The following is a 16,309-nucleotide window of genomic DNA, read 5'->3' as shown; positions in this document are numbered from 1 at the left end:
CATAACTGAATACATGCAACAATATTTTGAGAATGGGTTTCAGATCATGCACAACCACCTGTCAAACACAAAGTCTAACTTTGATGAATGTACAATACAGAAAAAAGTCGTTAAGTCCAGTTTTTCTGAAGCTTTAACACAAAGTTCCTAAGCTTAAATCGGAGTTGGATATTCATTATTTTACATTTAAACTGGATTTCTGACTGAGATGAGATGTTCTATTACAACTAAGCAGTCATTTATAGAACATGTTACTCTATTCTGTGTTTCTTTTCCAAAAAAAGGAAAAATGACATCCAACTACTCTGACCTGTCTGCCTTACAAATACAGTATATGTGTACACAATTAACAGGTTGTCATGTTGCTTACACATTGATTTGAAAACCTTTTCCTTTGGAAAAAGAATAAACAACTTTACCATGCAAGGAGGTAACAGGTACTATCAACTGCAAATTGCTCTGAGGATGTTGGAAAAAATATACAGTATATACTGGAAGCCACTGTTGTGGAACTTTATTTTTTTATTTTTTAAATAAAAAAAAAGATTATGAGGGCTGCTTTGGTGGCCATGGCCTTCATGTTGGAGTTGGTAGGCTGAGGCTAGGTTAAAAGGATATTCCAGTGTTGGGGGCTGTGGGAGGGCTGGATACCTGGGCCTGGAGGAGGTGTATTATGTGGTGCAGACTCTCAGATACTTCCTGATTAAATCTGTCCACCTGAGTAGAGAGTGCACACAGTTTAGTTGTGTAATTAAAAGACTTGGTTATTACAATGAACAGCTTAAATAAAAAACAGTTCTGCCCAATGAAGTCCCCAGCACAGCGGGACAAATGAATCAGCTTCTATCTTTAAGGTTTAATCTCTGACGCAAATAGGTATGAAAGTAGGCAGACACTGTAAACAAGGGAGTGAAACAAGAGGCAAAGGGGGCCAGAGAAGGGCCAAAAGCAGAGCTAGGTTGAATAGTGCACGGACAGATACATGGCAGAAAATGAGTCTACCTGATCTAATTGGATGTTTTTTTCCTGTAGATGTACAAACATGGCTCATTGAATGAGAATGCCAGAAATGCATCTATGAAAGAACCATTCAGTTTATTTTGTTTTTCTGTTGACTTTCCAGTTGATTAATTCTTCCTGTATTTTATTTTCAATCTCTCTGAAATACTTAACAGACAGGAGCCAGAAGGAATGATGAATAGGACATAGAGCTGATTCTACATTATATTTGGTCCAATCTGTCTTAATTTGGGTTGAGGGGCTGTACCTTACCTTTTGGTTGAGTTGACTGAAGTTCTGTCGCATCTCCTCCGTCTCCAGCAGCAGAGTGGCATTATACTGTGTGGAGTCTGGAGAAATGAGGAGGAGAAAACATTAGCACCAACAGTAGCTGACTTAGTAACACACAACTCAAGGACACCACTGCAAGGATTTATCAATATTAATATGAAACATAATTATGACTGAAGCCCAGGTCAGACGATCTGTTCCCTGCTTTGACCTCTGCAGTCCCTTAACATGTTCTCTGACTCTTCAGACGCCTGGCTGTCATTTCACTCCTGTGCACTTTCATATTTCCCCAGAAGGAGGCAGAGCAGCAGTGTTGTATCCACTGTTTCAACTCTTGAGTTTACCTCCAGCCATCTGGCACCTAGGTTACTCTCGCAGCTGGTGGCGGTTTGGCCTACCTTGGGTGGTGCCTCCTGTACTGGCCTTAGGCCCGCTGTGCTCCACGTTGAAATGGAACGTGTGTCTATTGTCTTCCATGCCGTCTACAACCCTGGCGGGGAAGGGGTGAAGAGGAGGGAAGCTGGAGTAATTAATGTTATGTAAATGTAACAGTAGATTATTTTATCATCTGAGGCCCGTGTGTGTTTGAACATGAGGAGAAGAGCCTAGTCTGGAGGGGTGGACACTCCTGTGTGTGTGTGTGTGTGTGTGTGTGTGTGTGTGTGTGTGTGTGTGTGTGGTGTATTTCTTTATTTTGGCCTGCCAGCTACCAACATTGAAAAGTAATTTAATGTAGACATTGTATCAATGTAGACACTACCTGGGATTAAGATCTGGGGTTTTCTTTGATGATGGCTGAGGGAATGAGCTCTGCCCGTGAAGGCCATGACTAAGGTTTTCTAAACCGTTGTGCTGTAACTGCCGCAGATCATCCCCCTGGAGGTTTCCCAGGGGGGTAGGGCGAACAGGGCTGCCGAAGCTGGGCAGCAGGAGGTTGCGACGGGAGCGGGTCGCTGGTGAGAGGAGGAAGGAGTCATCAGGGTTGTCCCCCTTTGTTTCCAAAGGGAGCCTGGGTTCCTACAACACAGCAAATACAATAAGCACCATCAAAAGGTTTCACTAATGAAGGGTGAACTAATCCTCAATTTTTTAATGTTAAGGGAAATACCTGAATAATGATTACATCAATACTGAAAGATTTTTAAATATTGGAATCATGTTGGAAAACAATATATTTCTTCCTTAACATTTTATGAGTAATCTATTTATTTTAAAAGCTGTTGATAAAGAGCAATTATTGCATCATTTAATTTACAGCTGATAGTATTTTAATTATATTACTTTAATACTGTCACAAATATTTTATGCTCTAACCACAAGATGCCTGTGTGCTTGTGAGTAAAAACAACTGGTTTTATATTCAATTTAACTTTTCATATCTGACCAAGAAAGCACTGTACACTGTATTTTAACAATAGAAAAATAAGGCGGGGCATAGAGCATACAGTATATAGTGAGACAAGTGGCTCAAAGGTTTCCCATTAGGGGAGCTAGTGACCCAGTTAGCGAGCTAACTCCGGGGTCTGAACTGCTCTCTCCAAATGAGTTTCAACCTGTAGGGTAAGTCCTTGCACAAACTCTCCTATGGTAATCACCAGCAATACAGTATGTCCCAGAAAAACATGGGGGGTTTAAATGAAAAATCAGACACAAGCCCACTAAAAACCAAGTATGTGAAGGAAACCATGTCTTGTGGAAAAATGAATAATACCACCTCTGAAAGAAGAAGGCTGAACTGAACTCACATGGGAAAGCCTGTGGGACCTTGAGAACGGGCTGTGGCCCTGCAGGAACAAAAACAAGCAACAGGGATTACAAAAGACACAGCCTCATGTATTTATTCAACTTTTGAACCCTAGAAATTACACCTTTGGAAATTAGAAGTGCCCCTTGAAATTTTCCTGTAAACAAACAATAGTTTACATTCAGTGTTACTAACCCGAAATGCATCGAGTGTATCCATGAGGACTAACGTAGTGAGTGCATTTACTTCCTCACAAAACATGTGCAAAGCCAATTTTCCTTGTTTATTAGCCTACAGTCTTCTTCTTCACAGTGTTGGTATATTGCAGCAAGACTTGGCGTGTTATCGCCACCTGCTGAGCAGTGGAATAGTGTGATGCCAATGGTAGAACTGAGTTTTTGTCTCCTCTAATAACAGCCCCATTTGACTAGAAAGCTTTTCTTCATCATTTTATCCTTATTTACCAGTAAACATGTGAGTAAGACAGTGGCTGAAGTTTTGTGGGTTGGTAGGCAGTTTTAAGCATATTGAATTAAAGTCTTTGTAAAGTATATAAAGGTTTAAATAGATGACTGTGACAGGTTTAATTGTGAAAAATGGAGCCCTAATCAATGCAACTTTTTGTGTGCAAGTGTGTATTTAGTACCTCTTCCAGGCTGCCATCACGCAGGTTGTAGGTGAGGTTGTTGTGGATGTCGGAGGCGAACACACTGGCGTACTCAGGGTAGAGTTTCAGCACTTCTCTCAGGCCACGCACACTGATATACTGGAGGTCACAGTAGGTCAGCGCCTTCACATCGGCATTGGTCTTGATCACCTGGTCTGTACCAGGCAGGTCAGACCCAATCAGGTCCCCTGGTCCTGAAATCAAAACATTAAATATTAACTTTCTTGCCCCCTCTTATACTACATTAAAACCTTAAATATGATGCTAAAAAAGTGCACACAAACCTAACATTGCCACTTTTATGTTGTCTTTAACCACCTCCAGAGACCCAGAGCAGATGAAGTAGTTGGCATGCAGCGCATCGCCATGACGGATAAGGAACTCCCCAGGGACAGAGAAGGAGCTTTGTATATGGAGGGAGAGTGAGCGCAGGCAGCCACGACTGGCCCCCTTAAAGACCGGCAGCTGGAGGATGTCCTTATTCAGATGCATGGCGATGTCGGCCCGCAGCTCGTCAGGGAAGTCGTGTAGGAGCTGGGGATGTGTGACAGATGTAATGAGCTGTGACACTGATCGGTAATTAGGGAATGGACTGTGTCGCCACCAGTTACCCTCTTTTGAATTTCAAGATGTCAATTGCTGGTGTTCAGGCGGCCAAGTGTTGTGAAAGATCATAAAACAACTACAGCTGCAAAGGGTTGTGAGTGGATTTTAAATGTGCTCAAATGTTATCTAAACATTACCCTGAAGTTTACTGAGGACAGACACCACCATTACAAAAGTATTAAGTGACAACAATAATGAAAGGGACCCCTACCTCGTTAGCATCTATACCATTGTTGACAGACCATGTGGTCTGGAAAAACTCCAGCATACGTTGTTTGAGCTGCTGGGAGAGACGGTGGACACGGATGAAGTCCTTCAGGTCCTTCATGCGTGTGTGGTAGAGAGAACGTCGTGAGTACAGACGCTGAATGATGGCCGTCACATTACCGAAGACCAGGGCGTACATCAGAGCTGTGTGAGACGGAAACAAACGACATGGAAGACAGTAAATAATAGTTTATAGCCTGAATATTTGGTAAAAATAAAACAGTCTGGAATTTCATTCTGAAGGCTGTTTCTTTCAGCCACAATTTGAATGGGTTAAACTGTAACAAAATAAAAAATTACTTTTCTACTCCTTCCACTGCTTTAAAATAATAATTCTATATTGTTTACTACCCAAACATCTACACTTGTTACTAATAATTTACCTATTGATCCACACAGGGGCAATAGTCATTTACAGATCCTGTTCTGACTAGCAGTCTAAAAAAGAATATATAAACACAATGATTATCTCCTCGGTTGTTGAACCAATAATTGCCACTTCAGCTTAAATAATCTGTGTAAGGGTTAATAAAGATGTCAACAAGCTGCGTCTCAAAGGCCAGCAAAACCATCACCCAACCCAATTTCTTGCCCTGGCGTGTCGAAGAGAGGCACTGTTATGCCAGGACACCAGAGAGAGAATGTACCCTGGTGTCAGACATACCGCCAACGAGCATGGTGCAGATGGAGAAGATCTTCTCAGCATCGGTGTTGGCGCAGACATTGCCAAAGCCCACACTGGTCAGGGTGCTGAGGGTAAAGTAAAGGGCAGCGATGTAGGAGCTGTGTACTGTCGGGCCGCCCACCGTGCTGTTGATGTAGGGCGTCTCCAGTTGTTTGCCCAGCTTATAGAGCCACCCTTGAATGAGAAGGCATGAGAGAGAGCATGAGAGAAAAATGTCAAAAATATACTATTTAGTTAACTTTATGCCTGTGTGTCTTCTGTCATCTCAGAGCTAGGTGGTAGTGGCAGGATGGTACTGCAATGCTGGTCTAAGAGAGACAAAGTGTATGTTGCGTGTGTGTGTGTGTGTGTGTGTGTGTGTGTGTGTGTGTGTGTGTGTGTGTGTGTGTGTGTGTGTGTCAGAAGGAGATTTTCAGCAGTGTCAGGAGGCTGACATGTCAGTGCAGGACAGGGCAGAATTATATTGGTTCCTCCAGGTATAAAAAAGGCAGAGTGTTAATTAGCAGGTATGACCTAACTTCTTATACACAGAATATACTGACTGAAAATTATGCACACACACACACACACACACACACACATTACATTGCACAGCAGACTAGACCAGGTGTTTCATTTTTCTGTATATCACAGTCAGTTCTTGATTATGGGTTTTTATTGTTCTCCATGTCAAATTGTTTATATCAGCTTTTGATCTCATTAGAGTGCCACAGTAAGGTGTTTGCCAGCATCTTATCACTGAGCAGAGCTAGACATCAGCACTTTGGTCAACTTTGGTTGTTTTAAAGTGCTTAACAAATAAAGTTGGATTGGATTGGATTGGATCCCAATAGGTGAGACATGAGTATTTAAAGCTGAGTGGGGACACAACAAATGTCTACTCACTGTGTTGGCAAAACCTAGTCTATGGTCTTATTTGTTGGAATGTTTGCCTTTTTAAAAAGGAACCAACTGACTTAAACAGCACCTATGGAAACTGAATCAAATCTATATAGTCAGCACTGTGCTTAAGTTATGAAATGAGCAGTTAAATAAAATATTAGATTTGTGATGGCACATGATAAAAATCAGTTTTAACTATTACTCCATGTATCCTTTACACTGACAAGAAATAATATTTTCTCGCTCTTGTTAGATGAAACACACGTCCTGACCTTCATACTTAAACAGCTTCAGCTTCAGCAATGCTTGAACAAAATCAGACTCACCAATGTCCCAGGTCTCACTGTTCTCTATCTCCATGCTTCCAATCATATACCAGATGCAGGCCATCCAGTGTGCCAGCAGGGCAAACGCAGACATTAGTAAGGTCAGCACCATGGTACTGTACTGGGAGTAGCGATCCAGCTTCTGAAGAAGACGAAGGAGGCGCAGCAGGCGTACAGTCTTGAGTAGGTGGACCAAGGGGCTCTGAAAAGGAAAAGCAATAATGGGGGGCATATTGATGGGGAAAAGGAGTGAGAAAGTGAGTCCCTCTGCTTTGTTATATCTGGAAACTTTGGCTGTACATATACTGAATATAAACAGCTGAATATCACAGCTTGGACAAGCAGCGACTTATTTTGCTCAAACAAATGTGCTTTTCCTGTGTAAAATTCACTATTGAGGAGCAATCGTCACACAGGCAGGCAAGGAAGTGGCAACAGATGCAATTTACTGTATCTCTAAAGGTTGTACATTTAATGCAAACTGCTGTGTATTATGAATAATTATTGAACTGCTTATGTCAGCAGTCATGGATGGCAGGGCAATGAATAAAAAGAAGACTGGACATGTTATTGGCCAGTTGTACTCACCACTGTGATGTTGAAGGTATACAGTAGGTCAAAGGGCAGAGCAGCCAACAAGTCCACAAAGAACCAGGTGGTGGCATAGTGAACACAAATGGAGCGCGACTCATACACCACCTGCCCTGACTGGCTCACAAAGGTGGTGCGGAAGTTCAGGATAATGTCTGCAATTATAAAGGTCGAAGGTAATTCTTTTTCTCAGTAACTGAAATAAGGTATAGTCATTTTCACATTCATTAAAGTGGCTGATAAAATAAAACTGATTGTATGCGGTAAGGAAGTGTCACAAACTCAGATTAAATCCCAGTGGTTCACCTGTATGTGATGTACACAGCTGGAATATGCCATTGTTTTAAGGCATCCATATGGATCATTGAGTTTGTTAGACAAATCATCTAACCCCAGTGTCAGACTGTTGCCAGCACATAACAGGCAGACCTCTGGGTGTGTGTTTGATAAGGCAAAACCTCGTCTGTCATCCAAGCTGTCGATATTTGCAGAGATGATGGCTCATCACTAAATACAAATTTCAGTTAGGAGAAGTTGACAGAAGGTAAGATGATGATAATGGTGGTGGCAAAATTGGATTTTAAAATTCTAGAAAGCACACATGGCAATGTGCAGAGCACTTTAAAAATGCTGGACACCTCTTCCATAAAAGTGAACAGATGTTGGATAAAAGTTTCACGTCATGGCATAAAAAATGTCAAAATGAGTGGACAGAATTGGCTTGATGATGGTCATAACTACTAATTAGTTGAGCAAAGTAACTTTTTTTAACCCTCACCTATAATAAATAGCATTTCCACTAAAATGTCGCTGACAATGGTGAAGTATGAAGCCGCGACAGTGTCATGGTACGGCGTGAAGCTGACGGTGTAGGGCACAGCGACAGCCACGTAGAAGGTGGCCAGCAGAATGAGCCAGTCCCACAGGGCTTTGGCCACACTGTCGTGGAGCAGAGTGAAGCGCGACTTCTGCACTGGTGCCACCTCGTACTCCGGTGTCACCGGCTTCTCAGTGATACTCTGTAAGAGAACAGGTAGACTAAGTGTAGAAGAAGAAAAAAATAACATAATAGCAGCCATATGTTGATAAATATACACATTAGAGAAGCTGCATAAATGAATAAGTTGATAACCAGATGGTCACGAGGTGGAGTGCTGTGAAAATAAATGATAATCAGATGGTCATTGCAGTGCCAAGATTCTGCAGAAAGAGACAAGGTAAATGTCAACACCCTCTCTAGTGCTCTGACCGCTGATGATTGAAGTGTAGCAGATATGGTAATGCTGCTGGTTATCTGTTCTTGACAGCCTCCTGTAGACAGTGATAAACCTTTTAAATGGCCATGCATTAACAATAACTGTGGTCGGTGAGGGGGGAACTTATAACCAACAACGATCCCTGATAATTTCATACATGACTTGGCCTTGGCTTGACTTCATCGCTCCAAATGCCATTAGTGCTTTAAGTCTCAGGTGGTACAGTACAATGTCAGTTGAGCCATTATAAGGAAATGAGGGGAACTGGAGTCCTGAGCTGCTTTTATTTTTTAAAAGAGAAGCCCAGCACTGCAGGGACACATGGGCCTGCATGTCACACAGCTTATTATTGCTGGTCTTTGCAGTTGATTAACTCTTACTGTTCCAACTACATCTCCCAGCATCCTTTAGGCTTTAGCACTGATAAAAGCTGTTAAAAGAGGATACACATGGATTACCAAGTGACAAAAGAATCTAGACTATTGCAGAGGATCCTCAACCTTTAATGTGTACCACAAAATATAACTTCACTTTTCTCCAAGTGATTATTCTTGAGCAACAAAGCAGCAGGTCTAAAACAAAACAGCACCCCACTTTCAGGCCGATGGGCTACAAATGGAGATCTAGTCAGAGTGGATCTGGCTGGTTGTGGTGTGGAGGCAGAGGATCACATTGTTCATTATGCAGAAAAATGCATGTGTCAGTGTTATATTATAAATGATATAATGTGGTTATTATTACAGATGCATTATTGTGCAAACAGCTTTTTAATATTGTGGCTAGCTGAGGTGGAGCTGTTGGGTCATTAAATCTTAATCAATGCATCATATTCTATAAACTGATTTTATATAAAAATCCTTACAGCATTGTAGCAGAAGAACAGTTTTTGTGTGTACAAGTATTAACTTATACTTACTTTGTACTCATATAAAAATGAAGTATTGGATGTTGGAGTGGATGGAGAGCTTCAATATTTAAGTTAGGAAAGAAGGAAGAAGTGGGAGAAATAAGACTATGGGGGGACTAGTGTGTGACAGATGGAGAGGGAGAGAGTAGAGAAAGAGAAGCTAAAAACGGGGAAACTGAGGGCACTGGAAAGGATGAGGGTAAGAGATAAAAAAGACAGAACCTACGTTAGCTTAGCTTTACCACAGTTTTCTCCCGTTTTCCAATAATAAATAACAACTTTATGAATGCTAATGACTTTCCCAGCCGTGGCTCACATCCCCGCTGGAGGTTACGGCTGGAATTCGCTAGCTAACGTTAGCAGCTAAAAGTTAACATTAACATTAGCTATTTTAAACACAAGGATAACTCAGAAAGCATTGCATTATATGTCGTACTTACCCGAAACCAACCTTCGCAACGGTCAGCAATTTCTTTCATACTTTTTTTTTTCTTTGTAGTGAGTTTAACAATGACTTTAAACTAACAGTTAACGTTATTACTTAACTTTAAACTAACTGTCCGTTGAGTGCCGTTGCTATGTTTACCTTCAGTTTAACATAACGACCATACAGAATTAGAACCTGGTCAAAGTTTCTTAAAGTAACGTTATGTTAGTGCTTTTTTAAAAAATATGTTATCTCTAATCTGCTATTATGCTTCACCCTTCTCTTTTATTTTCGGCTTTTCTTCCCAGATATAACTGTAACGTTACATTTCTCCTTACTTTGTTTAACACTTCAGTACTTTAATCCATTTTACTTGAATTAAAAATTCAATACCGCAAAGTAAAATACTCTATTAGAAGTTAAAGTTCTGCATTTACAATCTCAGTGAAATTATCATTACAAAATATCTAAAGTATCAAATGTAAACATACTTATTATGCAGAAAAATGTATGTGTCAGTGTTATATTATAAATTATATTACTTGGTTGTTATTACAGATGCATTATTATATATATATATATATATTATATTGTGCAAACAGCATTTTAATATTGTGGCTTGAAGTGGAGCTGTTGGGTCATTTAATCTTAATCAATGCATCGTATTCTATAAACAGATCATAAGTTTTACGTGAATATTTTATTTAAAATCCTTATAGCAGCAGAAGAACAGTATTTTCCCTCTTAAGTGTACACATATTAACTTGCAGAAAAGGGAAGTCCTGAAGTTAAGTACATGTATACTTGTAATTACTTTGTACTAATGTGAAAAATTAAGTATTGGAGTGGATGGAGAGCTTCAATATTTAAGCTGTAGTAGGAAAGAAGGAAGAGTGACTACAGAGTGACAGATACAATACGGGGGAAACAGCAGCATCCAGAGGGATGGAGCCAAAATGACATGAGGGTAGAGTGACAGATGGAGAGGGAGAGAAAATGTGTAGTTGAGAAAGAGAAGGGTGGTTTAAGCTAGAAACAGGGAAACTGGGGGAACTGGAAAGGATGAGGGTAAGAGATAAAAAGACAGAACCTAACTTAGCATCACCACACTTTTTTCCTGATTTCCAATAATAAATAACAACTTTATAAATGCTAATAGCTTGGCTAATTTTCCAACAGTGGCACACGATTCCCACATCCCTGAAGGAAGAAGCAGCAGTTGTTAGACGAAAGCGTTAGTCTGTTGTATGTGTGTGGCTGGTGCTGCAGTACCGACAGATTGTAAGTCTTGAGGGGTGAGGGGTCAGTGAAAGGCCTATCTTAAAATACGCTAACTTAGCTCTGTCTTTTTCATGGTAAAACCAAAGTGAACTTAAAAAAAACTAAACAAAAAACACAAACTGAGTAAATTTGTTTTGTCGTTGTAAAGTTTTGTTGCCCTTTATTCAGCAAACAGCATATCACAACAGTTGAAGTGCGTTACTACTTGTATTAAAAGTACAAGTAGTACCAGTACAAGTAGTAGTTGTTCATGTCCATTTGGTATTTACATTATGCCAATAGTATACCTTCAACTATCTGTTATTTCTTCAAGAAACTTCCACATCTTCAGTGCTGTAAAATACAAACTTTAATGGCTCCAAGAATGATTCCCTCTAATTTCCAGACCTTCACTTGTTTCCTCAACCAAAATTGTCTGTACAGCTGCGCAGTCAGTTCAGCTTCCCCATCTTCAGAACATCCACCTTGGCTGAAAACATGCTGGTTTTTAACCCATCCTGTGGCCTTTTTACAGTCATGTCCAGTCCATTAATCAACAGTTTTTTCTTTCACTAGAAAAAAAAATTCTGCTCTGTTTTTCTGAATTAACAAGATACCTCCAGCCCACACAGGAACGGCTCTCAGCCCCCCTGAGCCAAACCCAAATCCTTTATCCAGTCTGTATCTGTGCCTACGCCCAGTGCCTAATCTTGTCTGACCTCTCGTATCCACACACACACACACACTCAAGGACAGCTGGGAACAATCACTGGGTACGGGCATGGACCTCACTGATCACTGACCTCAGAGCTCAGCATGAGCCCACTGGAGCTTGCTGGAGGCTGGATGCAGGATTTGGGTTAGGCTCGGGGGGGCTGAGAGCCTACAGAAAAAACAGCTTATCCTGTCTATACAAAATGATAAAAAATCTTTATTTTATCTTATTTTGGACAGTAAATAACCAACCTGATCGTCAGTCAACATCTTAAGACAAATGCAGACCTATACCCGTGCTAAACTCTTTAGAAACTGCCTGCAATGAAAAAGAGTGTCTTATGTCTTAATGTTTATGTATCGATGCACAGAATTATGTCACACTGGCTCAGTCTGGTGCTCCACATTTAATAAAGGGGGGGACTCTCAGTTTCTGACTTGCTCACACGGTGACTCCCTCTGCTCATCCACTGTTCACATACCAACACTGACACCGACTGGCGGTTTGCTGGTACTACTTTGTAACAATGGCACTGGTGATGAATAACTTTATACCCTCAATTCTGACTAATATGAACACTTTTCCTCTTCTTCCCTTAAACACTTTGAAAGCACATATGGAAAATTCTTTAAACTTATTTTCTATCCAAGAAATTATCTTATTGCACTAAACTCTCCCCCTCAATTTTAAATGTCTCAAGACATTTAGTTACCAAGGAGTGTTTCCGCTTCACATATTGACTTTTCTTCCTGAATTCACATGGTATTACTCTTAAATGGCACTTAAATGTTCATAGTTGTCATTACTCTTGTAATTCACTGTGTAATGTCTGAATCGTGTCCATTTATCATAGTGTACATTCCAGTTGGTACTATACCATACATTTTTAGTTGCAGTAAACTGCTTTCACTGTCTGAGCTCTCCACTTGTCTGCTTGTGTGATGTTGTCTTGTTCTGAACATACTCTACATAACTTTCCTGTGTCTCACTGGGCTGTAGGTTGAAGAGCAGGTCTATCAGCACACAGAGGGAACACGATGGTGTAGTGGTCCCTGGAGAAGTGGGTATACTCTCAATTTTTGACCTTTTTTAACACAGCCCAGAAAAGCGCCCTGTTTTAGAAACAGTGACATGTAAGACTACTCTATTTAGTTTACCCAAAAATCCGTCAGTAGTATTTGCTCATCGTCACATAATTTCTGCTGCTTGATCTCAGGGAGGAAGGATTATGAAATTACTAAACCAATACTGGCCCACAAACTAGTGAGAGACAACTATGCATTTTGAGTGAACTATTCCTTATTCCTGGAATGACACCTATTCTCTCACTTGGCAAGTCAGTAGTTTCTTTTGTAAACTGTGTCTTTGAACAGCTGATTTGCAACAGATAGCGTGGGCCAGAGTGTGCCACTATTATAAAATTAACATGACTTGATCAGGAGCAGTTTGTAGGTATTACTGGTCACACAGGCAGCCTGCATAAATGTAAAATATAGATGAGGCAAACATGGTGTTTCAGTTATTTTTTGAACATTTATTTAAATAAAATACTTCAGATCTGAATTTCACAATGCATCCTTGTTCATATTTCACTTTAGATTAAAAAAAACGCAAAACATTCTCTTCCACACATCAAATGGACTTTGAACATGGTCTAGTAAACCTCTGTACATTTGCCTGTCTTTGGTGGACCTCGTCTCATCACAGCAAGCATTTTTAAAGTGCTGCACAAGAGCTCCCAGGGATGTCCAAACAGCACAAACAGTCCGAAAGCTACTGGCCACCCAGCGTACATCTAAGATTCTGCCAATGCGAAGAAGTTGTGAGCCTACTTCAGCTGCTGTATTTGAGTTCACGTTCATTTTTGTTTGACACACTATACAGAGAATATAGCTTCTGGATAAAAGTTTTGATGTGTTTGTTTGTGAGTTTACCTCATCAACTGCATCTGACACAGCGAGTTCAAGTCTATGGTTCATACAGTTCCATACAAAAAGCTTTGGGAATCTCGAGGTCAGCCTGGTTGCTACTCCTGACTTCTTTCCTAACATGACACTGGCTCCATCAGATACAAATGTTACCCAGTTTTCATGAAGCCACTCTTCTGTAAAGCCAGCATTAGTTAAACAGGTGAGTAACGCCTGTTCTATGCCATCTGCTCTCTGATTTTCTATACCCGCGTATACCCTAGACTACACAAGTGGGAACACCCTTAAAGCAGGTAATAGGGAGAAAACACTGTGGTTCCACTGTGGGTGCAGTTATATGCATGCACCATATTGGGAAACGAGCTCTTTCAGTCAGCTTTTTGTGTGTTGACAGTAAAGTTCTATTAAAGCGCTCTACCTGCCCTTGATAGGAGGTAGTGTGGGAATGTCGTACATCAGGCCTCTAAATGCAAAGTGTCTATAGAGTAGGACTGGGTATTGTTAAAAACCTCACAATTCGATTCGATTTATTGATTTTGATTTGAATGTTTCGATATCGATTCAGTAAGAAGTAGAATTACACAAATAGCAATCTACTCCCTGCAGGAGAGATCCAGAGTAGCTTGTGGGATGGTCAAGTGAGTGATGGCATCCTCTGGGTTATCAAGTGGGAGCCCTCCTTCCCAGGTGTTTCGCTGATAGGCCCACGACACCACCAGAGGGTTCAGCAGTGAATCCCAGCGTCCCAGGTTCACTCCCTAGATCCCATCAACTCACTTGAGGGCCCAGGTGGAGTCTTTCCTCTTTATCCACAACCACTGACTCCCCTTTTCAGCAGCTCTGGTGAGGTCCTTGACTGCCTGCCGATGGGCCTTCCCTCGCACTCCCACCTCCCGCAGTAGCCTGGATGTTGAGGTGGCTACAAACCCTCTGCAACCTACCTCCACTGGTCAGACCCTCGTTGTCCAGCCTCGTTGTTGTAGCTCGCTCATAGGCTTCCTCTACTGCACTCTCCCAGGGGACCGTGAGCTCAATGATGTACACGTGCTTGAGCGAAGCTGACCACAGCACAAGGTCTGGTCGCAGGTTGGTGGATGCGATTTCAGTCAGGAAGCACAGCTTTTGGTTTAAGTCTACCAGCAACTTCCAATCACGTGCCCTGTTCAACTGCCCAGCATCCGGCCTTGAGGTGGTGAGACTGGCCTGACCCTCGCCCTCCCGGACAAATGTTGTTGCCTGCCAGCGGGATGATGGGGGTTGAAGGGCGTTCACACTCATCCGTCGCGTCTCTAAATATAATTGGACCAAAATCTGAGACTGCTAACATCAGTAGACAAAAAGTCAGGGAATTTACATAAATGCATCAACAGAAATAAATGTGAATTTAATTTAATTTGATTTAATTGAATACTTACTTATCATCCCCAAAAGCAGCACAGCCAACATGATTTGACACCATTCTCCAAATCCTACAATAAAAACCTACAGACCAATTATAACAAATTAAGTTTGAGACAAGAAACCAAAAAAACTAACACACAAACACAATCCTGTAATTTTCTTATTTGATATTAATAGCCAAATATGTTATATATAACTAATACTCTGCTGACTGGCAAACAAACAGGACAATGCTTTATTAAAGTTAAAAAAAAAATTCTGTCCCATAGTTGACTCCAAAAAACTTAAACGCAAAAGTTATTACTATCGTTCAGTTACTATCAATTGCACCATTTTTGTGGGGAAATACTATCATTAAGAAACAGCTTAAAAAAAAGTCTAATTTCTACAAAATAATTTCATTACTTGTTCATATGGGCTTCTTTTGTTCTTTACCCTCTCATCTATGTGAAACTGCAGGTCTGCAACCAGGCTTTATACAGCAAGAACTGGCACAGTTCTATAATTATGTTGCTGGACCAGTTACTGGCATTCAGATGTATGAAATCTAATTGCTTCGTCATGACGAACAAAACATTCTGAACATATTTTCTCACCTACCTTTAGTGGAATGCAGTAGATTTAGGCTTTATCCACAGTCTAAATTTAAATCTAAAAGCTAATAAATATTACTCAGATAACTGAAAAATATGGAAAGATGCAAGTGTACATTCTGAATGTGCATCATTATTTATAATTTGAAAATGCATTTCCTGGGGAAAATGCAGTGTGAATGCTTCAGCTAAAATTATTTCTAAAGCATTGCTGAAATTGCAGAAACTTTGCCTGAAAATTCATAACCATGTGAAACTGCAGGTTTGCAACTTTATAGAACTGGCACAGTTCCTCTGTTGTTTGACCAGTTTCAGACACTCAGATGAAACTCATCTAATTGCCTTCTCGTGTGAACCAAACAAGTACGGTAACCATTGCACTACTAAACATAGTGGCATCCATTATAGGGTTGCCCAATGTTCAGATGTCAGCCCTGAACTCCAACCACTGATCAACCTGCTAGACCAGTGTGAAGAAGGAAAGATAGTGAAAAAATAGAGAAGTCCTTATTGTTAAACATCTCAAAAACAATCAGACGTTGATAAATGGTTAATCAATCACAGAAACAGCTCAACTTTGGAAATTATTTTTTTCTTAAAGTCACAGGTGACATATTAATCCACTCACCATGAAGTCATGGGCCATGTGCTTTAACCTCTCTGCCCATGAACAGCAGAGCATGTCTGAAATATTTGCTACTGTTATATATTATATCTGCAGGTGTTATTGTGGTGGCAATTTGTTTAATAAAGCATACAAAGTA

At 40.7% G+C, this 16,309-nt stretch overlaps 1 protein-coding gene across 1 annotated transcript; it reads right to left on the bottom strand.

Annotated features, from left to right (window-relative positions):
• LOC127373848 (potassium voltage-gated channel subfamily H member 4-like) lies at nucleotides 1-14,829 on the bottom strand. The gene is made up of 13 exons (XM_051418688.1): nucleotides 14,479-14,829; nucleotides 7,837-8,077; nucleotides 7,056-7,213; nucleotides 6,468-6,669; nucleotides 5,239-5,433; nucleotides 4,519-4,718; nucleotides 3,986-4,235; nucleotides 3,681-3,895; nucleotides 3,036-3,074; nucleotides 2,051-2,307; nucleotides 1,689-1,780; nucleotides 1,273-1,349; nucleotides 1-717 (listed from the first exon to the last, which is right to left on the bottom strand). Exons 1-13 carry the CDS (start codon nucleotides 14,827-14,829, stop codon nucleotides 607-609), a joined length of 2,388 nt encoding a protein of 795 aa, XP_051274648.1. The 3' UTR covers nucleotides 1-606.
• Between the last annotated feature and the right edge of the window lie 1,480 nt (nucleotides 14,830-16,309).

Source organism: Dicentrarchus labrax, unplaced genomic scaffold, assembly GCF_905237075.1.
Source record: "Dicentrarchus labrax unplaced genomic scaffold, dlabrax2021, whole genome shotgun sequence".
In the NCBI taxonomy this organism is placed as follows: Eukaryota; Metazoa; Chordata; class Actinopteri; family Moronidae; genus Dicentrarchus; species Dicentrarchus labrax.
The sequence above is the reverse complement of the archived record's forward strand: the minus strand, read 5'-3'. Positions and strand labels throughout refer to the sequence as shown.